At 28.7% G+C, this 24,335-nt stretch overlaps 1 protein-coding gene and 1 pseudogene across 1 annotated transcript; both read right to left on the bottom strand.

Annotated features, from left to right (window-relative positions):
* Positions 1-8,855: 8,855 nt before the first annotated feature.
* Positions 8,856-9,805, bottom strand: LOC149519748 (uncharacterized; annotated as a pseudogene).
* Positions 9,806-11,298: 1,493 nt separating this feature from the next.
* LOC111283727 (small COPII coat GTPase SAR1A) lies at positions 11,299-14,037 on the bottom strand. The gene is made up of 3 exons (XM_022872324.2): positions 13,683-14,037; positions 13,214-13,345; positions 11,299-11,885 (listed from the first exon to the last, which is right to left on the bottom strand). The coding sequence occupies exons 1-3, from the start codon at positions 13,809-13,811 to the stop codon at positions 11,565-11,567; spliced, it is 582 nt and encodes a 193-aa protein (XP_022728059.1). The 5' UTR covers positions 13,812-14,037; the 3' UTR covers positions 11,299-11,564.
* Positions 14,038-24,335: the final 10,298 nt, after the last annotated feature.

Raw genomic sequence — 24,335 nt, 5'->3', positions numbered from 1 at the left:
GTTAGTATTTACCAATGGATCATAAATACAAAATTACCATAAAATTATTGATGAAATTTCACCAAGCTGCAAATGGAATTTACCGATGGAAAAAATTCTTCAATATTCTGTAGGTGATGATAAGGTAGGAATTTGGCAAATCGGTGTAGGAAATACCAACAAAAAAATTCATCTCTAATCCATTTGCAAAATTTTTACCAACGGATTATCGATAAATTTTTTCGCTAGTAAAGAATTTTCTTAAAAAATATTAAAAAAATTATTTGGTATAAAATAAATGGAATTAATTAAAAATTTTATATTATCGTTGAAAAATCCGTCAATGAAAGCAATTAAAATTTTTGATTACCAGTAAAATTTCATTGATAATTCGTCGGTGAAAGTAATTAAAATAAAAACCCCTAATTCTTTTCTTTCTCCTTCGATAGAAATCAGAATCCCTAAACTTTTAAAAGCCTCGCTCGACCTAATTTTCTCTCCTCTCGTTTTCCCCTCTTCTTATCCATCGCTATCGTAGTTTTGCCATGTCACAAGTCCTTTCCTCCTTTGTTGCCAGAGCATTCTTATTTAAGGCCAGACGATTTTCTTGTCATTCCACTAGTTGTTCCTCTTTCTTTCTCATGCCTTACCTTGCCATCTTTCTCTATTTGTGGTTTTTGCCATCCTTACTTTCTTGCATAAGTACTAACTTAGGGAATATGAATCTATATTGAAAATTTTTTAGATTGAATCTGCATTGAAATTTCATTCTTTGGAATAGAATAGGCATTTTTTTTGTTTATTTGAATTTGAAATAGGCATTTCTTTGTTATTGATATAAAAGTATGATCTCATAGTAAAATTTCAAAGCATATTCTCAAATTTTAAACAATATATTATTGCATATGTACCTTTGTTGGAGAATTTTTGTTAAAGTTTTGTGTTTTTGTTGCTTACTTTCTTTGAACTAAAATGGGCAATTTTTTTTTTTTGTTTATTTGAACTAGAAATAGGCATTTTTTTTTGTTATTGCAATAAAAGCAAAATCTCAAAGTAAAATCTCAAAGTATATTCTCAAACTTTAAACAAAGTACTATTACATATACACTTACGTTATAGAAGTTATTGAGTAAAATCTCAAAAAGATAAGAATGGTTGCAATTGCAACAACTATATGACTTTTAAGCCTTTTGACCATTTGTATAATTCAATCTCTATAGTTTTCAATAATTTTTTTGGCAAAAAATTTTTAATGCATCATATTTTACAAATACATTTATCAATAAAGTCCATTACAAGTGCATGTGCAAGAGATTATATTTTATGAGTTAATTAATTATACTAATAGTATTAAAAGAATATTTTTATTGTATACACATGTCCAAAACATATGTGCATACATGTGTCAAATACCAATTACTGCTTTTTAAGAATTTAATTGCTTATATTTCAATTTAATATATTAAGAGTTATATTTTTTTGGACATTTACAATGATTCAATTAGGGTTGAAAAAATGGATAAAAACCACAATTGGATATATTTTTATTTAGAAGTAAATGGATAGATTAATAAAACTTATATGATGTTGTGAAAGAATCTATTGGATATGTTTAGTCTCAACCATACTTTGTAATTAATGGGAAGATTATGTGTCTTTGTACCCAATGTGAGAACAAATTATTTATAAAAGTGAATGTTGTGTATGGGCACCTTTATTATAAAGAGATTACTCTTGGTTATACGAGTTGGGTCTCACATGACAAGTTAGAAGTAGGACAACCATCAATAAACACAGATACCTTCGAATCGATTAATGAAGTAAAAATAAAAAATTCGTATACTAGAATGGTTATGGATGCTATCTATCTTAATTTTGGGATGGATGCTTCTTATGCTAGTGAGGTAAGAGTTGAAGAGGAAAATTCAAGTGTAAATGCGACAAGCTTCTATTCTTTGTTAAATGATACAGATGAATCGTTGTAGTCAGGTTATACAACTCACACAATCCTCTATGCTAAGTCATAATTTTTAAATTGTAAATTAGAATTTAATATGAGTGAGTTATGTTTTAGTCATCTTATGAGTATAGTGAAAAATATGTTACCGGTGGATGATAAATTATTAGAAAACTTCTATAAATGAAAAAAAGATGATGAAACTTGGACTTGGTTATAAGAAAATTCATGTATGCGAAAAAAATTACATGTTATTTTATAAAGAAGCAGCAAATTTGACATATTGTTCGATATGTAGTCATCTTTAATATTTAAGGAATAAGTCTGATGGTGAGAAAAAAAATTCCTTATAAAATCTTACATTATATGCAACTAATACTTGGTGAGGAAAAGATTTTATATGTCAACTAAAACTGTTGAATATATGACATGGCATGCCTATAAGCAAAGTCATGATGTTGTACTTCAACATTTTGTTGATGGTGAAGCTTGGAAACATTTCAATCGCAGCCATTAATTATTTGCACTTGAACTTTGAAATGTAAGATTAAAATTATGTGCGAATGATTTTTGTCCACTTAGTCTAAGCAATACTCTTTTTTGCTAATAATGCCAGCAGTATATAATTTACTGTCATGGTTGTGTATAAAGTGAGAATATATCTTATTGAATACGATTATTCTAGGAAAGAGTAGTTTAAGTCAAAATATAATTGTTTTCTTGAGACCTTTAATAGAAGAATTAAAAATATTGTGGTCGAATGGTGTTGTGACTTATCATGCTTACAAAAAGATAAAATTTTTTATTGAAGGCGGCTCTTTTATGGGCAGTTAATAATTTTCATGCATATGACATGTTGTTTGGATGGAACACTCATGAAAACTTATCATGTCCTTTTTACGTGAGATAAGAAAAGTCTTTTTTATTGGCTCATGATAAAAAAACTTTACTTTTTCGATTGTCATCATCGATTTTTTCCTCTAGATCATCTTTTAAGAAGATAAAGATAAATTTCAAAAAAGAGTTGAATATGACTCCCCTATTGTTCCATTATCAGGTTATAAAATTTTGGCTTAGTTAGATAACTTTCCTAATATCACATTTGGCACGAAACATAATAATCAGAAGTTAGTCGAGTTTGGTGAATTTCATAATTAGGTGAAGAAAAGTATATTTTGGGGGTTACCTTATTAGCATACTAATTTTATTCAATACAATCTTGATGTGATGCGTATTGAGCGTATTATCTTTGATAATGTCTTTAACACAATTATGGATATTAAAGGTAAAACCAAGATAACATAAAAGGTTAGATTAGATCTTAAGGTGTATTGCAAGTAACTTGAGTTGGAATTGGTTGAAAGATATAAGAAAGTTTTCATATGTAAAGCTTCTTACACTTTAAACAAACAGTAAAGAAAATATGTTTATGCATGAGTTAAATAATTAAAACTTCCTAATGGTTTTGCATCTAACATAGCTTGGTGTGTAAACATAACTAATTGCAAGTTTTATGGGATGAAAAGTCATTATTGTCATGCTTTTATACAATGATTGCTCTCAATTGCCTTTCGTGATTTGGTGCCAAACTTTATTTGAGATGCAATTATTGAACTATCTTATTTGTTCAGAGATCTGTGTTTTATTGAAATGCATGTAGATCATATGAAAGTGTTTGAAGTAAACATTGTGAAAACAATCTACAAATTAAAAAAGATTTTTCTTGTAAATTTATTTGATTCTATAGGGCATTTATCGATTCATTTGCCTAACAAAGCAAAAATGGGTGGACCTATTTGTTATCAATTGATGTATCCTTTTGAAAAGTAATATATTTCAGTTGTTAAACATTAGCATTGATTAGTTAATTTTCCTTCAATACCATTTACGTTATGCTATGATGATGACTAGGTTTCCTCATCATCTCAAGAAAAAATGCACCAATCTAATATTTGTTGAAACATCTATATGTGAGGCATATGTTATCGAGGAGATATTTATTTTTTGCTCATTTTATTTTGATCTAAATTTGTCAACAAGATTGAATTGAGTTTCACATAACGATAATGGGGAATCGTGGAATCTAGAGGATGTTTTTCGATTTTCATTCATCATGGCCAAGCATTGGGTCCATAAGATAAATCTTGATGACTATCAACGGATGAGCATACGAAGGTAAACTTATATGTTTTATTGAATTATGAAGAGATAAATGCTTACATTGAATAAGTACTATATCAACTCTATAATGTATGTTTTTAGTAAGTTGACAATTTTTCTAACTCGTAATTGAAAATGATTGGATATTTGGTGACTTGATAAAAACAGAATTTGTAAATATAAGTGATGTAAAATTGGAGAAAATCCATTATATAAGATTCTGTAATGGTTAAGACAATTTGTAAGTTTAAAGCATAATAGCGTATATGAATAAAAATTATATTTTCATAAAATTTTAAATAATGATCAATTTTAATGTTTTATGATTTGATAGGTTGAAGAGCAAAATAATGAAATTTATCATCGTTTAGTTAAGATAGCTTATGGCCCTAAATGCATGGTTAGGCATTTCAAAGGTTACTTTGTGAATGGTTTTAAGTTTTATATAATTAACTGTAACCAAACTTAAAAGACGATGAATTATGAGATATGTGTGAAAAAAAGTTGCTACTATGACTATAAGCATGACTTTTATGATATCTTTGAATATGTTATTGAGTTAGACTACATTGGAGTAAGGAATAATGTTATACTTTTTAAATATCAATGGTTTGACATGGAGAATGGGATAAGGGTAGATCTCCATTATGGTCTTATTGAAATTAAACACAAAACAATGCTTGCTAACAATGAACCATTTGTGTTAGATGCATAAGTACATAAAGTTTCCTATAGAAACCATTCTTTTAGAAGAAGAGATCAAAATGATTGGTGGCCAATCTTTAAAACAAAGGCCAGGAATACATATTGGCTAAGAAATAATGATGGAGATGAAGAACAAATAACTGATTTAAATGAATACGTGTACCAAGAAGCTAAAGTTCTACTCCATGCAATGTTACCATGTGTACCAATAAGTTGAAGTTTTTACTCTATGAAATGTTACTATCTCAGAAGAACTTAATAATCTGTAATTCTTATTGTTGGTGATTATAAAGAGATAAATTTATTACAAATAATTTAAGAAGAATAAGATGATGATGATGAAGAAACTGATGATCATGATCATGGTAATGAAACACATGAGTTTGTTTATTCAATAGCGATTGATGTATTTAGTGTGACTTTTAATGCTATATTTAATATTTATTCGATATGGTCAATATATGTAACATTAAATATAACACTTGATTTTGCATATTTTAATTATAATGTTTTATATGCTTAATTTTATATATTTTGCTCACTTCATCTAATGCTATAATACTAAGGTAATAGTATATATGTTTATTTTTTCATTGTGCTTTTGGTATACTTATGAAATGTTTTGATTCTATACGACAATTATGATGAAATGTTGAGCAAAGAGCTTTATTTATTGACGTGAATATATAATAGAATCGATGAGAGGTGATACACATATCGGGTCATCTTCAACACTAATAATAAATGATCCACCATACGAGTTATCTTTAGCACTGATGATGGATGATTCATTGATAGAACATGACATCAATCCATTATTCGCTATCGAAGAATCACTTGGAAAAGAAGAAGGGACAACAATTAGACAGAGCACTAAGGGGGCAAACAAAAGCTTATTGACTCCTACAAATCCAAATAAGCGGGTGTGTATTACTTCGCTAAGAGATAGGTATGACATACTTTTTAATATTGATTTTTTCTTATTGTTATTTATTTTTTAAACAATTCTTGCAATTTAACTAATCTTGCTAACAAATAAATGTTGGTAGTTGTTTTAAGTAATCATCGGTTAACTCAATAATTTTAGGTATAATTCAAGAAAAATTTACTAGTCCTTGATCGACATGGGGTAAAGTTCCTACTCCAATGAAGAATTTGATATTTGATAAATTTAAGGTAGTAATTAAATATTTATTTTTATATATATTTATTTTATTTGAATGAAGAGTTCATACACTTGTCAATTACTTATTGTATTCCTATTTATTATGTTAAGAAAAATGTTAGTGGGTCGAGTTACATGATGCTCTTATTAAACCAATATGGAACAATATTTTCAAGAATTGACTGAAAGATTTGTTGTCAGACAAGAGGAAATTGGTGATAAAAGAGCATCGAGTTGATAAAATTATACACTGTAGAAAGATGGAGCAGAGGTGGATCACAATTTTGATTTGGAATGCTCTTATTGAGAATGTATGGAGCACTCCAAAATGACAAAACATCTTCGCCAAACAAAATCGTAGAACATAAAAAAAGGAAGTATTATGAAACACACTAGTAATTCAATTACATTTCCTGCTTATAAAAAAAAGAATGGCATAATGTTTTTTCACAAGTTATTTTTATCATCATATGTCAATTTTATATAAATTGCATTGTTACATATTTCATTGAATATGTCTCTAAATGAATGCAGTCACTTGAGTTGCAATGAGAACCCATATTTATAAAAGTTTTCAATCACACTCACAGACATTTAAGAAGACATGGTGATTTCGTTGACAACAAGTCTGAAGTTTTTTATGTATGTGACTTTCCAATGACTTTGCGAATACTTTCAAATTGCTACCTTGTTTTATTGAAATAGATAATATTTTGTGTGTTTTTAAATGCAAAGATTTTGTGAGAGGTGAAAACTATTATATTTTACTTTATGAATTTGGTTGTGTATTGTGATTGTTGGTGAACTATTTTTATAATAATTCAAAGCAATAAATTTGTAGAAAATTTTTTATTGAACTAGATAGTATATTACGTGCATTGCGATAAGATCACATTTATGAAAATTGAAAACTATAGCATATTTTACTTTGTGATTTTGGTTGTGTATTGTGATTATTGATGAACTATCTTTATGGTAATTGAAAGCTTAAAAATTATAGGAAATTCAGTATTGAACTAGATAATGTTTTGTGTATATTAAGATGAGATCACATTTGTAAAAGTTGAAAACTAATGCATATTTTGCTTTTGTGATTATGGTTATATATTGTGATTATTGATGAACTACTTTTATAATAATTCAAAGTATAAAATTTGTAAGAAATTCTTTATTAAACTAGATAGTATATTATATGTATTACAATGAGATCACATTTGTGAAAAGCGAAAACTATTGCCTATTATGCTTTGTGATTTTGGTTGTTGATGAACTATCATTATAATGATTGAAAGCCTAAAAATTGTAGAAAAATCAATATTGAACTAGATATTGTTTTGTGTGTATTGAGATGCAATGACTTTGTTAAAGGTAAAAATTATTGTGTATTTTGCTTTGTGATTCTGGTTGTGTATTATGATTGTTTATGAACTATTTTTATAGCAATTCAAAGCATAAAATTTGTAGGAAATTCTTTATTAAATTAGATAGTAGATAGCATGTATTGTGATGAGATCACATTTGTGAAAAATGCAAATTATTGCATATTTTGTTTTATGATTCTGGTTATGTATTGTGATTGTTGATTAAGTATCTTTATAGTAATTGAAAGATGAAAATTTGTAGAAAATTTAGTATTGAACTAGATAGTGTTTTGTACATATTGAGATGTAATGACTTTGTGAAATGTGAAAACTATTGCGTATTCAATAATCAAATCTTGACACTGTGAATTGTTTGAAGTTGTCTTACTTTATTGAACTGTGCAGGTCAAATGAAATGATAATTATTTTAAACTTTTTGTAGGATAAATATGTTGCTGCATTATCTTAGAAATATGGTGAAGACTCTTCCAATCATTCAGATTTTGATCCACAAGCACGGACCAAAGCTATTGGAATGGTTGAAGCTATATACACTCATGTATGGCTTTAGATCTGTAGATAGATCTAAAAAGCTATTTTACCCAATTCAATCCAATGTTACAACAACAATGTCTCACTTAGTTTGTGGCCTGTCATCTATGCCTCATCAACATCAGATACAAGAACAAATTTATAAGTTGAGGATTGAGTTTAGGCCTTTCATGGATCAAATGGTGCAGTTGATGGGGTCTAGACAGTTTCCATCAACACAATATTCTAGACTTGATGACGGTAATGTAGATTCTAGATCAAGAAATGTAGTAACACAGTGATGTCTTTTTCAAGACTTGTATGATGGATTTTATGGATTTCAATACTATATTTTATGGATGTTAACTTTATAGTTTGGATTGTTTTTGGATTATTTTAGAATTTCTATAGATATAAATTTTATGATGTTGATTTGATCTTTTAATCAATAATACATAAATAATAGACTTTTAAAATAATTACACATGTTTTATTTTTAATTTAAAGGTTTTTTAAATAATTATAAATGAATTTAATTAAATTATCGATGAAATTATAATCTTACCGATGGATTTCATTGACAAGATTATAGTTTTAGCTACGAAAATTAAAAATTACCAACAAAATACCAACATATTTACTGACAAAAATCAACCGTTATTGATCTATTATTAACCAATTACCGACGAATCATCAATGGAGTATCGACAAATTAGTGAGGTATCACCAATGAAAATACCAATAGAATATCGACGGATTACTGATAAATACTGATAGATTTTACTAATGAATTGTCGACACAATTACCAACAAAATAGTTACCAATAAAATGTTTACCGAAAAATTTTGAGTTGGTAATTACTAACAAAATTTTTAATTAAATAGATAGAATACTGTTTTGTCGATAAATGTAACACCGCCAAAGAATTCCATCAATAAAATCCTTTTTTTTATATAGTATCATTACTCTAATTTGAGATGCCAGTCGTGTTTAGAAGAAAAAAAAACACACACACTAATTATCTAATTACATGAAAGAATGAAAGAATTGGTCTTAGATTTCTATCACAAATTATATGTTCAAGTATACTAACCTTCTTTCTTATAAATCTCTCTTTTTCAACAAATATTTTGGGAAATCTCAAAATCTCCACCCTGATGAAGCCAAACCCAGCAAAGAACGAGAGAAAGACTTCTCAAAGCATTTCAGAAATTGGTTCCAATACAGGAGTCGACGGCTTGTAATTCCGCAATCGGTAGCCAAGAACCTAATCCCCTTCATACATTTTTTCTCGCAAAACCTGAACTTTCGCTCTCTTCCTCCGTTCCATGTGTAAAATCTTAGTACAACTTTTTCTAATTTTCTTTCCACCAGAAGCTATTTCTATGACAGCCATATCGCATCCGTAACTTTGCAATGAACCCTCCCTATAGGAACCAAAACGTAAACTTTAGCCGCCAAAAGTTCATTGTCAGCTCGCATAGCTGCAGCCACGCGGTGAGTTCATTTGAGCTCTTCCACTAGAGAGATGATTAGACCTGGTTCCTGAAGCATGAGCTTCGCGGCATTTGCTGGGAGCTTGACTTTCCTCAGGTTCTTTTGAGCGTCAATTACTTTTATCATTTTTTTCGGCTTGAATCCTGAATGAAGCAGCTAGGTGTAGTTTACATAAAAAACCTCAATCTAATCACACTAGAGGAAGTAAAATCAAACAATCAATCGAACACACAATAGACAATAATTTAATATGGTTCGATCCAACTGACCTACATCTACGAATGAAAAACAAGATTCACTAGTTATAGAGAATTACAAACATACATCAAAATATATCAACCACTCAACAATCAATACTCAAAAACTCTCTCAATCTCCTATAATCCTATGAAGTATCCTTAACTTAAACAAACACATATCCATGTGCACCCTATCAGCACAACCAAACATATAACCATATGCATCCATACATCATATCTATGTAAACCCTCTCAGTCTCTTCTAGTCCACTCACTAATAAACATACATACTCATAAAACGTAAATATTAAATAATCTTGTAGGATGTCTACCCATAAAATCTTATAACTCTCTTATATTTTTTTCACATACCTAAACTTATAGAAGTTTTACCTATTTATAATCATACAAATTTTTTTATTAAAAATCTCTTTACTCTTAAAATTTTTCTTCTGCAAGTCAAACTTATCTATTAAGAATCTCTTTTCTTTTAAAATTTTCTTTTTATAAATCTTTTTATCCATCAAATAATATTTGATCAATTTCAAATAAATCTCTTATAGAATTTAAGATATTATTCTCATCAAATATGTGGAAGTTGAAGTTCTTATTACTTAGTTCGCTTTAACTTGAGTTCAAGCTGCCCACTGCCCACCGTAAAGAAGCTATAGTAGTATTTGCTAATTGCTACGGATGTCGAGACTTGAAAGAAGGAAGTGGGAGAACGAGGAAGAGTAAAAGAATCAAAGGTAAAATTATTAGTAAAAAAAAAAGGACACGTAAAAAGGGAAAAACAAAGGAAGAGAAAGGGTAGCGGTGGACGAGTGGCAGAGGTTGGGACTTTAGTGGGGAAACGCCGATGCTAGTTCTGAGCTGCCAGTTAGAGCGTGGTTGAGACACAGGTTTACTTACGGGCTATGCTGCTGACGCTTGTGCCGTGGGGTCTTTTGCTTTGATGGACTACATTGGTCTGTGGTACGGAGGGTGGGGTTTAGGTGGTCCAGGCCACTCGACAATTTGTAATTGGGGGTAATTGAAGTATGACTTGGTCTTGGTACGTATCTTACGATGTTTGAATGACCTAACTTCTTAACAAAATGTTAGTACTACTATCATTTTCTGGCCGCCCCCTTCTTTAAAAAAAAAAAATGGGGAAAAAAAGTTGAGAGCTTCACAGCAAAATAGTGCATCACAAAGGTGACCAACTTAAAAATTGCATATGGTAAACATATAAATAAAGCATGTGCTTCTGGTTTCGGACACGAATCAACGTAGCAACCACAAAGTCGGAAAACTTTTTTTTTTTTTTACTCTTTTTTCATTTAACAAGATGCAGTTCACAAAATTATGTTTCGCAACCAGCTGCCCCACCATACCATGATAGAATGAAGAAGAACAAGCGTGTATCCAAATACATTTCACTTACAATTTACCAGATTTTATATAAAATATATTGAGACTTCGAGTCGATATCAAGTTGATTTGAAATATTTTAATACTCAATTTTTACCTTTTTACTAACAATATAGGAACTATTAGTAAGTATTATAATCAAGATTCAATAAAGTTCAATTACTTATTCGATCAATTTCAAAGTTGAAAACATAGTCGAATTCTGTTTGAGTTGACCGTCATGCCGGCCTCACACCTATGGATGGCTTAATGACACGGTTATAAAAGAACTTAACTAACGGTAACAGTAGTTTCCAGCGAAAACCAATCCCTTATTGTTAAGTTATCTAAGTTAATTGACAAAACTACAATACCAGAGACTTGCAGCCATAAGTAGATTTTTACACAGTAGTGACATAACTACCGCTTTCCACACATCCAATTTAAAACCCACTTAGGGGCTAGTTCAAACACAGTTTGATGAATACAATTTTTTTTCCTGAAGTCGGGCATGAGAAGATGAAATTGGGGTTTGGGAGTCTGTAGCATCTTCCTAAAGCATCTTTCTGCCCTTTCCCTACTTAATATACTGAGACATCCACTTGAAGCCATCACCATATCCCATTTTGCGGACAATACTGCACATAAATACCTCTAGTGGCCGGACATTTGAGTCCGCTAGGTTTACCTTCCCCTTGCCAGTGGTAAAGTTTGTGAGCCCAAGATGGTATCGTAACTCATCCTCCGAGGCAGCATATGGTATATCAATCTTGTTTCCTAGAATAAGAAATGGAACATTGGCCAGGGCCTCATCAGAAAGGAGTGCGTCCAGTTCCTTCTTTGATTCTGCAAACCTCTCTTTATCATAGGCATCAACCAGGTATACCACAGCATCCACCTGGAACCCAGAAAATACACTTAAGTACTCACTCAAGACCAGGCAGTCATAGCTTATAACAAGCAACACTAAGGACAAACAGTTAGAGCAGAAAACCAATCAAAGTGAGAGAAATGCAACATAATTGCATCCACTGCATGTAGTCAACGTCATGTAAACCCAGTCCCATTCGAAAAATGTTGCTTGAAAGCATTGGTCAGTGCTGATAGCAAACCACGTACAAACACTTCTTTGGTACAACCTTAACATTCCAGCTGGCAATTCTAGACCACCTCATTGACCACCCAGGCAGACCTTCCCCAAGATGTAGCTGATTAGGAATGGGGAAAGAAGACCAGCCCATGACCCACTGGGGATCTACCATTTCTATGCTTTCGTATTATTTGCTTTTGAAAAATCTTCATAAAAATCAACCAACAGCAAGCTTCAAGGTTGAAGAAAGCTACAGCTGCACAGAGAATACTTGGCCATCTTTCCAAAATGAATATTATGATGATCTACTTTAACAAAAGGCAAAAAGTAACAACTTACAGAAGACTGAAACAAGAGTTCAGACTTTTGCTTACTGTATGAGACCCATTATTCAACCAAGACTAAAGAAATAAGTCAAGCTGCTAAGCATTTCATTTAATCATTTAATAAGATGCTCATCAAGAATTCAAGACCAACCTCACTGAAAATTCATGACCATGAAAGACTTTGAAAATTAGCACATAACAATAGATTAGAGATATTCTTCTTTTGAGTCTCATACATCACAAGGCAGAAAAAATTCCACTAAGACTGTAGATGAAGATAGATCAGGCAAAAAAGCTTAAGTGAAACATATCAACACACACAAATTTCTGTGATCAAAACATTAATTTGAAAATCCAAGAGTAAAATATTATCCAAAGAAGAGTTTGTCTATGACTTCAGAAAAAGCCAGGAGTTTTTATTTATTTATTTGTTTGGAACCTAGGATGGGCATAACCCCTGGGGAAGGGATAGGAGACCTTGGTTCGAAACAAAAACCTCCATTTATCCTAAGAGCTCCTTAGCCACTAGGCCAAAAAGTTGAGGACGTGAAAACAAAATGATACTAATAATCCCTAAACCTAAAAACAACATAACATAGAATTCCTGCCAATTGAGACTGTAAGACCACAAAATGAATAAAAGGAAAACACATTCCAGTGAATGCTGAATTACTAAAACTAATAACCATGCAAACCGAGAATGACAAACTGTAGATAAGAAATAAAAAACACACACAAGTAAAAACATCGGAACCTAAAACCAAGCAAATGTTAGTGCAAAAAAAGGCATTACTTTCAGCTTTTGGTTACCTTAGCGTAGTAATCCTTCCAAACTCTGCGAGCAATCTGATGACCTCCCAAGTCAAATGCTTTGAACTTAATTTTCCCAATACTAAGCTCTTCCGATGTGGGATATTGAGTTGGCTGATGCTGAACCAATCTCTGCAAACATTTCACTAATAATCAACACCGCTAATTACCTCTCTTTCAAAATTTCCTCATTTCCATTAAAAATTAAAGAAAAATGAAGCATTAAAAGGCATTAATCTTTTCCATTTAAAAAGGAAAAAAAAAGCCCAAAACTCTCAAGTAGTTAATCAATCATACAAAGATAAAAATTTAGACAGTAAAGCGATCCAAAGAGATCCAAAATTATAGTTTCAATTTATTTATTTATTTTTTTAATAAAAGAAAGGGTATAAAAACATATTTCAATATTTGGAGCGAAATGGGAAAATCGTTAAAAGGACAAATAATAAAAGGGTGAGGAAAAACGAACCTCGTCTTTCAACATGTGAAGCAAGGTAGTTTTACCGGCATTATCGAGGCCGAGAAACAAGATCTTAGCCTCTTTCTGCCAGAGGCCGAGGGAGGCAAGAACGCCATAGAACCAATCGATAAGGAACATCGCTTTAGCCTTCGGTTCGGATTAGGGTACTCCGGAAATAAAAACGGATCGAGCTGGAAATTGTGACGATCTGAGTGTGGAGGACGGTAAGATCGTCGTAATCAAGGGCCCTGCTACGTATCATAAAAGAAAGGATCAATTTTGACCCCAAAATCAAGTAAGCGAGACGGAAAGGGGGCAATATTGGAAAAGGAGAACAGAAACTCTCGATGGAATTCACAAATCTGCGGTAAATTGAAATTTCATTACCTATATCTCTGTTTGTCTGTGGGCTCCCCTGCTTTTGCATGAGGTGACGTCGTTTCTTTTGAAACCGCAAAACTGTTTTGGGCTTGTAGGCTCTACATGCCACGACAAATTCATATTAACGGCTTTTCCTGTTTTCTTTTTCAGCCCATTTTTTGTTTTAAATTGTTTTCTACTGGCCTTCATTATTTTTATCACTATTTTTTTAATTTCAAAATTTATATCTAGATATTATTATTTATATATTAGTATTATATTTTATATAAAAATTATATATCATAATTTGTGTTGATATAAAAATATTAAATATTTTTTTTATTTCATTATATTTATATAATTATTATTAAAATTTTAAATTGTGTTATTTTTATTTTTTTATCTCATATTTATATTATATCATTATATTATATTTTAAATTATTAAATATATAAAAATAAAATTAATTATAATATTTTTTATATCATTTTCAATATTTATATTAAATATATACTTATATGTTTGAGTAATAAAAAAACTAAAAATGTAAAATTTTTATGTAAGATGTGATTCTTTGAATAAATTAAAAAAATTATTTATGTTTGATTGAAAAAGGAAGTTGTCTTTTGAGATTAAAAAAATAGACAATTAACCGCCTCTATCTCGTTAGAAACTTACTAACACCAATACCATTTTCTTATTATCAATTATAGATGTTAACTAAATACATTTAACAAGAAAAGTTGGATTTCAACTTAACAAGTTTAAGTTTAGGATAGTTAAATATTTATTGGCTTAACGATTATTTTAGCTTTTGAACTATGCAAAGAGGTCATTTTAGCTTATGATTTTTTAAGTCTTTTTGACCTATGATCTTTTTATTTTGAGTCAAATTGACTTAACTTTAATTAAAAGAGTTATATGTGATTGCATGATTAACAGGTGGCGTTAGGGTAATGGTGTTAAGGTGTCATGTAAGATGCTATTTCAATACTTTATTGTTAAGTGTCAATCCACATGCTAGTAAAAAGCCAAATAGTTGATGATGTGGCAACTTAAGAAATTTTTTTCTCCCACACATTTCATCCCTTTCTCCCTTAAAACTTTAAAAGCCTAACTGTCTATGAACAATCACCTTCTACCCAAATTTCGAACATCATATCATCACGTCAGTTGTAATCAACCATTGCTTGATAAAGCCTAAATTATCTATAAAATTTTTTTTTGAAAACTCCCTTAATCCTTTTTACCTTTTAATGGACTTACTTTTATCTAAATGATAAGTGCATGGTCAGCACGAAAGTTCAATACTAGATTATAGGTAAAGATGTGGTTGTTTTGGAATCTTTAAAGTTTTAAAGTAAGATTGTAAAAAAAGTAAAGAAAGAAAATGTGGGAGAAAATTTTTGTTAGGTTGCCACATCATCAGCCACGCGGTGGTAAGTGCTAGTATGGTTGATGATGTGGCCTTATACATGGAACCCCTAAAGATATTGTTAGTTATGTGATTGCATATAACTTTTTTCGTTAAAATCAAGTTAATTTGATTGGAAATAAAAAGTCAAGGACAAAAATAACCTTTTTTATGTAGTTTGAAAGTCAAAGTAATCTTTATACTATAGTTCTTCTCAAATTTTAAAAGATATAAATTTATTCCAATTCAACTCACAAGTGTTTTTTTAATTCACCTTTTTTTAATAGAACTAAAGCCATTAGTTGATATCTTAATATTTATTCTCTTATATGCCATCTTCATCACATCTTAGTTTTTAGAATATTATTACGTATGATGTAGATGCTACAACTAGTAGAATAGACACCATAATGCATATGTTCTCATCTCTTAATCCAAGATGAAAATTGATAAGAGTAAAATTTATAGTTTTTTACAAGTTATTTAATTGAAAATTTTGAAATTTTGCTTAAATTTGGTGTGTTTAATGTGTGATTTTTTTATCTTTAGATTTAATACATATGGGACGTGAAAGCTATGTGATGCCATGCAATTCCATGCAAGATTTGATTAATCCTAATCTAAGTCATATTCGGCAATGTAATAAGGGAGGGTTAGCTGGATGCTAGTTGCACTATAACTCCTATATCCATTCGACTATCCTACTTACATAAAGAATCTTACAAGCATTTGGTAAATAAAGAATTCTACTTGGATAAGGACTCCTATATATATTTGACCTATTAAAAAAAAAAAGAGAATAGAAATAATAAAAAAAAATGGCTTTGAAGGGTGAAAACCACTTTCGTAAAGATAATTATGTCTCTATGATACAACAAAATCTCAAACTTTTAAATCAAAAGTAGTAAAAATAGTTATACTGAAAGATCTATTTATAATGAATAAACATACATAAACTTTTATTCAAATGGTTATGATTTTTTGTATAATCATGACCATTCTGAATAATAATCTATTTATATTCAAATAGTTATGACTATTTGTCATATAATAATTGTTTCTTTTTAAACATAATTATTTAAAATATGAATAAAATTAATACAAAAATTAATTTTATTCATCAATAACTAAATCATTCTATCCAATGTGAAATGCACCACATTCTAAACTATCAATAATCTCCTATTAGTTTGAAATGTTGGTGTTTAATCTTTAACCTTTCACACAAATAAATATTATGAGTATAAAAAGGTATATCTCAATTTAAACCTTCAATTAGCATATATATATTAGAATTCTATCAAAGTTGATCGTATTCGCAAATTAAACCTCAACTCCTAGTATTAGAATAAAAATATAATGCATATAATATTTATTTATTCTTCTGTCAAAGGTTTATAATTGCTTTAGCACTATTATAACCATATACTTATCTTATTCATAAATATTTATAAGAGAAACCCTAATTTTTCTTGTTGAAGTAACACCACTTCTATGTTTATATAGGTAAAGTTTTCATTATATCTCCATCACTTTAGACATTTAAATAATAAACTCCATTAAAAATATAAAAACTCATCTTTCTCATACAATGGATCACATTAGTTTTTGAAATTTAAATGGATTTTACTAGTATTTGATAGACACACCAATAACTTTTTTTTACTCATTAAACTTTGCAATTAAAGGTTACTAATTCAAAGTTTGTTTCTCATTATTGGTGTCTAATAGTAAGGGTTTAAATCTATTCTACTTGTAGTACTACTAATCAAATATCTTGAAATTCAATATTCTTTTATGGTAATTACCTCCACTTGATATTAAATCTCTAATATAATCATTTCAATCTAATATATCTAAACTTTTCACTTTGCATATCATTTATATGCTCTAGATATTGTTGCCTCATTTTTGTCATTTTAAGATATAGATGATATTAGTTGTGGCCTAAACTCTATTCTTATTAATATAAAATTTCAACTATTCTATTTCTCTACTTTTATCTAGTTTAATACAAATATTCTTCTAGTACATTTTGATAAACTAAATGGATAGAACAAATCCTTTTAGCCCTTTTAATATATATAAGGACCTTTTTTTTTATGATTTCACTTTAATAAGTGCACTAAACTTATTAGCTTGTATAATTTGCTTATAAAATTATACTTAAATCTTACAATATTATGCTAACAATTTTATTTCTTTTAATTCTTATCACCTCCACCATATACAAATATGCATTCTTTTATTAAAAGATATCTCATTTAGTTATCAAGATATCATGTATACTTAATCAAGTAACCATTTCATTTATCATTTCACTATTTGGTGGTTTTTTTTTTTTTAAGTAAAAGGCCTCCAAATCCACTTTAGTGGAGGATAACTAGTAAATATTCTATAACTTAATACTTTCTTCTCATAAAAGTTCCAAAACTTTTATTTAAACTCAATATGAGAGTATACATCAATAAGAATGATGTCAAATATAAGAGTATACATCAATAAGAATGATGTCAAATATAATTACTCTCAATTTTTTTTTTTTTAGTATACTCATGCTTTTTATAGTCTCTTTTTAAGACTTTCATGCCAACTCATGAAAACTTATGAATGTATTTGATCATGTCAACCATTTACCAATTTATTACCATGAGTAAAATCATGTTTATCACTCAAATGGGTCAAATAGCATTCATTTTGCTATTTAAATTTTTTTTTTATTTACAAAGACTTTGAATCACTCATAGCTTTCAAAGTAAATATAATTTTATACTTTCACTATATCTCAAAACTAAAATCATGAGATGTAGATCATTTATACACACCATAATTATTATCAAAGAAAATTAAATAAATATCAATTTTATGTAAAGACTACTGAGAAAAACTATTTATGTATTATTTATAAATAAATAATTTTCAAACTTATCAAAAGCACAATTCATTTAAGAGTCATACCACATTCTCCATGGATAATTCATTTAGTGACCAATTCAAAGGATTAAGGCTATTGTAAGCAAATATCATTACCAAATCCACACACTAAGGGTGCATGACTAATACACATCCTTGCCATGAAATTATAAAAAGCCAAGGAGATTTATGTATTTTCTTTTTTTTTAATTAATCTATGCAAAATAATGTCATATATCCTTACAATTATTTATAATCTCTTTTTGCATTAAAACAAACTTTATTTAAATTGTTGTAATTACAAACCATGTTATCTTCTTCTTGGCATTCCAAAATAAAACTTATCAAATCCATAAACATGGCTAATAAGAAATTAGTGCATTGCCTTCAAATTATCAGTAATTAGCAATAGCCTTTAATGTTATTAATGATGTGCTTTTTCCATTTAAACTTGAATATCACATTTAACCCAATTTGTTGGCCAAACTTTCGATTTGAAATAATAACATAAAATTTCACAAATAAATCATGCCAATATATTCACCCTATTAATTTCATACTACTGCTAGCCACAATTTTGAAAAGTCCATTCTAGTGAAACTTTTGAAATGCACAATTAATAAATTTCAAAAGCTAAGAATATGAAAAACAATCATGAAATTGGATTCATGCAACAGAATCAAACAATGAATTACTGACATACTAGTTTTGAATAAAAATTAAAGAAAAACTTATCTGACATCACAATAAAGAATTATTTCTCTTTGTCTTTAATTATTTCAAGAATTCAGATTTCACCAATACATTTCTAAATTTCTCTCTCTTGCATCTCAATAAATATGGAACATAAAAATTTCTTTATAATTACTTTTAAATTGTTAAAAAAAAGAATAGATATAATAGAAAAGAAGTTTGGCTTTAAGGCATGAAGAATATTTCTTAAAGGTAATAACGTCTTTAGGATACAAAAAAGCCTCAAACTCTCTAGTCAAAGGTAGTGAAAATGGTTATGTTGAAATATATATTGATAATGAATGAATAGACAAACTTTTATTGAAATGGCTATGAACTTTATATAATCATGACTTTTATGAACAATAATCTATTTATATTCAAATAGTTATAATCATTTGTCATATAATAATTGTTTCTATTCAAACATAATTATTTAAAATATAAATAAAATTAATACAAAAATTAATTTTATTCATCAATAATTAAATCTTTCTATCTAATGTGAAATGCACCACATTCTAAATTATCAACACGTTCAAGAAGAGATCTTATTAAAGAAAGACTCTTTGATCATCTTGATAAAGTTTTCATGCAAGACAAATGCAATACAAGAGATAAAGACTAGAGTTTATATGCAATAAGTACTTTTAGAGATTTGTCTTAAGAGTTTAAACTTGAGGCAACTACATAATCTTGGATAATCATGCTAGCCTAATCTCTTCATCAAGATTGCAAGATGATGAATGGCTTGACACATATGTGATCAAAATCAACCCAAGACAACCCATTCGACCAAGACATTTCACAAATGAAGAAACCTTGTTCGGCAACAACACTTAAAGATCAAGATAAAGCTTAATCTTCTTAGAGTTTAATGTGCAAAAAGATTTTATAATCTCAATCCTCTTTACCTGAACCTAGCTTTATAAACAGGGAGACTCTTTGCACTTTTAACATATCCCAACTCATATCTTTTTTCTCCATTCTTTTCTCTTTTCTTTTCAATTTTGATATAGGTTCTTAGTATTTTTGCTAGGGTAATGGACTAGCTTAAATCTAATTTTATTTAGTCTTATCTAGGGTGATAGACCAATTCAACACAAGATTGTTTTCTCAATTCTTTCTTAATACAAGCATTGTTTTCATTCAAAATCTCTTTCTTTTACAAGCAATCTCTAAATCTCATTTTATGCTTTCTTTTATGTTCGGCCTACAATCATTCTTTTCTCAAAGCTTTTAATTCTTTTAAAGTATATTTATTACATTCAACCATCAATTGAACTTTCAAGTGATAGTTAGATAGTTATTTCTTAGCCTATATACACAATTGCTCTTTTACTTTGTATACTTGTTTTTTACTTTCAATTAACCATTTTTTTTTATCATTCAGATATTACAATATATAATTCTTATGAGACAATACTCTACTTACTCACTTATTACTTGATAACGATATGTGCACTTACAGGTGATATAAAAAGTAATAATAAAAATACCTATTAATTTACCTAGTTCACTGGGGTTTAGATTGAGTAATCTAAAAGGTTCGCTTGTCTATCTTGGAATTTATTCATTTTTTTTACAAGAAAACAAACTTTTATCAATGAAATTTTCATCGTTAATACCCTATTTATTGTCAAAAAATAGCTTTAACGACAAAAATTTTACTAACAAAATTTCCACCACTAAAAATATATTGAAAAATTTCAATTAATTAATGTATTCCATCACTAATGATTTTTACATTGGTTATGAGTGGATCATTAGCACTAAATTTTTAATCGCTAATACCCTAAATTCATCACTAACAGTAATTGTCATTTTAACTAAATTTCATAAATAAAAAAATAAAACTCTTTCATTAAAAAGAATTAGCAACTTAAATTCCATTACAAAAGTTTTTTTAAAAATATTTTTAAAACAAAATATATAATTTCATTGCTAAAACCAATTAACGACATAAATTCTGTTACTAAAGGTTCAAAATTTTTAAACATAAAATATACATATCCATCACTAAAACATATTAGTGATGGAATTTCTATTACTAAAGCATTAAATTTTAGGATTTTAGAGATTGTCCTGTATGAATGAGGATCGATCCTTGTTGATTTTTCGTCACTAAAACCTATTAACAACAAAAAAAAATTTTATCTCTAAAACATTTTTCTAGAATTTTAGACTTTGATCCTTATTCATAACAGATCAATCATTCTTTCAAAATGATCAATCTTTTTTAACTTTTAACCAATTTTTCAGTTACAATTCTCATAAAAATCATCCATATAAATCTTAAATCAAATAAAAAATACAAAAATTCAACATTTAATTCATTTTCATAAAAATCCGTCCATCCTATTACTATCATAAACATCATTACTTAATTATTGAACAAACCCATAAACATTTATAAAACATTTAACCATCAAGAAAATTTAATTGCTTCAACATTACAAATGATTAAAAATGCATGTATATATGAAGTTTTTAGTTTTCAAGACAAGACATGCAACACACTTAAGTATTTAACCTAAACCAATTTACAATACCTTTAACCAACTCATACAAGAAGCTTGGGGATGTTAAGCTATAGTGACGAACAAAATTTGTTAATGATGAGTGCCTAATCAAAACTTAGGTAGACCTAAAGTAAGAGCTAAATATCTATTCTTTTCTAAAAATGTAAAAGTACATGGCCTAACAAAAGCTCAGAGATTTCATGCAAATAGGAATTGTGTGGATTTTGTAAGGAGCTTTTTTACTCTAATGTTAGACATTAAGGGTATGTCCAAAAAGGATAAGATGTTATATTTCTTTGAGCATATCAAGCATTGTGCTATGATAGAGTTTCAAAAATAAAATGTGCAATATGTAGCCATTGTCATGGCTACTACTGAACTTAATGACTACAATAATGCCTCATTAAAGCAAAAGAACCCTATATTAGGTGGCAATAACACCAATTTGGGAAATGAGAAAAAATGACCAGATTGGAAAACCTTTGAGTATGAAAGCAAATAAGAAGCCTTTGGGCAAGTACATGTATTGGTAACTTTATAAAATAGAATTATTTAGACTTATTTTCAGTGCTTAAATAAGTTAATTTTACTTAATTGTTGGTGAAATAAGCTCTTTTTTTTACTCTTAAAATGCTTAATTTTTTGTTTTATGGGAAACTTGAAGAAAATATTGAATCTTGGTGATTTTGAAGAATCTTGAAAATTCTTGCTCAATCTTATTAGGTTCTTAGTTCATTTGGAGTAATCTTGAATTATTCTTGGTAAAGTATTATTGATTCTTAGAGTTTCTAGAAACCTTAAAGTTCAAGTGATGAATTTATACAAGACTAGTATTGTCATACCTAGGGAGTTAGAAATTGTTCAATTTTAATAAAAAATTCAAAACATTCATACAAGAATTGTGAAAGGGACATTCAGTTAGTATAAGGGATGAAAGTGTAATTTTAAGTTGAAACAAGTCCTTGGTAGCTTATATACTGCAGATGCATGAGATTACTAATGAATGACATGACAACAAATCTCTTCTCATTAACCAAGAAGGCTTATGTGGCATGATGACTTAGCAATTCTTCCTATACTTGAAAAAGTCCAAATCATCCTTAGTTTTTCTATTTCAAGAAAGTTTTTCTTCATTGACTTAGAAATACCATTTTGATTAAGAAATCCCACTTTGACTTAGAATTCTTACCTTGATTAGAAAATGCATTTAGTTATCCTATTTAGAGTTGATTTTCCTAAATTAACAAGGAAATCATTGTTTGAATTGGTATTCTTATGGTTTGCATGAAAAGAAAAGACTATTAAAAGGAAAAGGCAGCATACTAACATAAGAATACTACTTAAAGGTTTATTTTCTTTAATAAATCTTATTCCAACTCCAAAAAGTCTTCAAAAAGAGCAAAACCTACTCCAAGTTAAAGATTTGTTTCTATAAGCTTGCCAAAGGTCCAAAAGTAATTAAAACATATTATTTTCTCTTGAAAAGCCTAAGCTACACACCATTCTTCAATTTTAAAAGATTTAAAGTTTAAGAAGAGTTCAAAAAGAGTTAAGCAACTAAAAACTTCAAGACTTTAAGCTGCTAAAAGATTAAAGCCATACAAGATTCTTTACAAAAAAGAAGGTTACAAGTAACTCAAAGTTAGGATTTTGAGAGTTGCTCGAGAGAGTTTAAGAGATAAATAATTTCTCGTCTCCTAAAAAGGTAGCCAAACCTTTTTTCTTCAACTTAAGAGAGATAAGTCAGCAAGATTGAATATAAGTCAGCATCTAATCATCCTAAGAGTTACTTTACATGCATTCATGTTAAGATGAGTTAGCTTATCCATTAAAAATCTAATTTAATAAGACTTTTTCATGTAAGATACTAAGCATAATAGAATCACATTACTTCAAGAGACCAAGTTAAAGGCTGCCACACCTCTTTACAAATACTCTTTAGGATTTCTTGTATTCTTTTTCTATAAATAGCTATCATTTGTTTAAAGAAAAATTCAAAAAAGGTTTGGGGTGACAACCTAACCTAAGGTAGTTAGCTTTTTTAAATTTTCTTATTCTTTACTTTTCATGTTTTTAAAAATTTCTTTAAGTTATTTTAAGTTTATACAAAGTTAAATTTCAGTTTTCTTTTAAATTCAAGTTATATTGTCTTAAATTTTTTTTTCCTTGCTTTCAATTCCATTCAATTTGCATTTTCTCTCTTTAAGTGTTTTTAATTCATGCAATTCATGCTTTTTAAGTTATATTTTTAATTTAATTTATGGTTTGGAGTTTAATTCATTAAATTTAAGCTACTTGTATTCAATTAAGTTTAATTCAAATTTAGTTTAGTATAGTTTTTGCATGTTCAAGGTTGTTAGATTTAGGTTTAATAGTTGTTGCAAGTTTTACAATTTAATTGGCTTTAATTTAATTTTGTTCATTGTGATTTAAGTTTAAGTTGATTTGTTTATGATCATGCATGTTAGCGTAGATTTAATTTACATGTTTTAAGTTTAATTAGTGAAGTTACAATCAGTTTCAATTTAATTTAAGTTTTTTAAATTCTGTTTGAGTTTCATCTTGGTTTTTACATGTTTATTTGATTAGTTAAGTAGATTAATTTAGTTCTTGAATATTAGCTTTTATCTTCTGGTTATAATTAAAAGGGAAGAATTTCAATACTTAGTTCTCTTTCATATATTTTCATCTCCAAATGAATGATACTCTACTCATTCTATA

The sequence above is a fragment of the Durio zibethinus genome, chromosome 3 (genome assembly GCF_047325235.1).
Source record: "Durio zibethinus cultivar Kanyao isolate XHJ-2024 chromosome 3, ASM4732523v1, whole genome shotgun sequence".
Classification (NCBI taxonomy): Eukaryota; Viridiplantae; Streptophyta; class Magnoliopsida; order Malvales; family Malvaceae; genus Durio; species Durio zibethinus.
The sequence above is the reverse complement of the archived record's forward strand: the minus strand, read 5'-3'. Positions and strand labels throughout refer to the sequence as shown.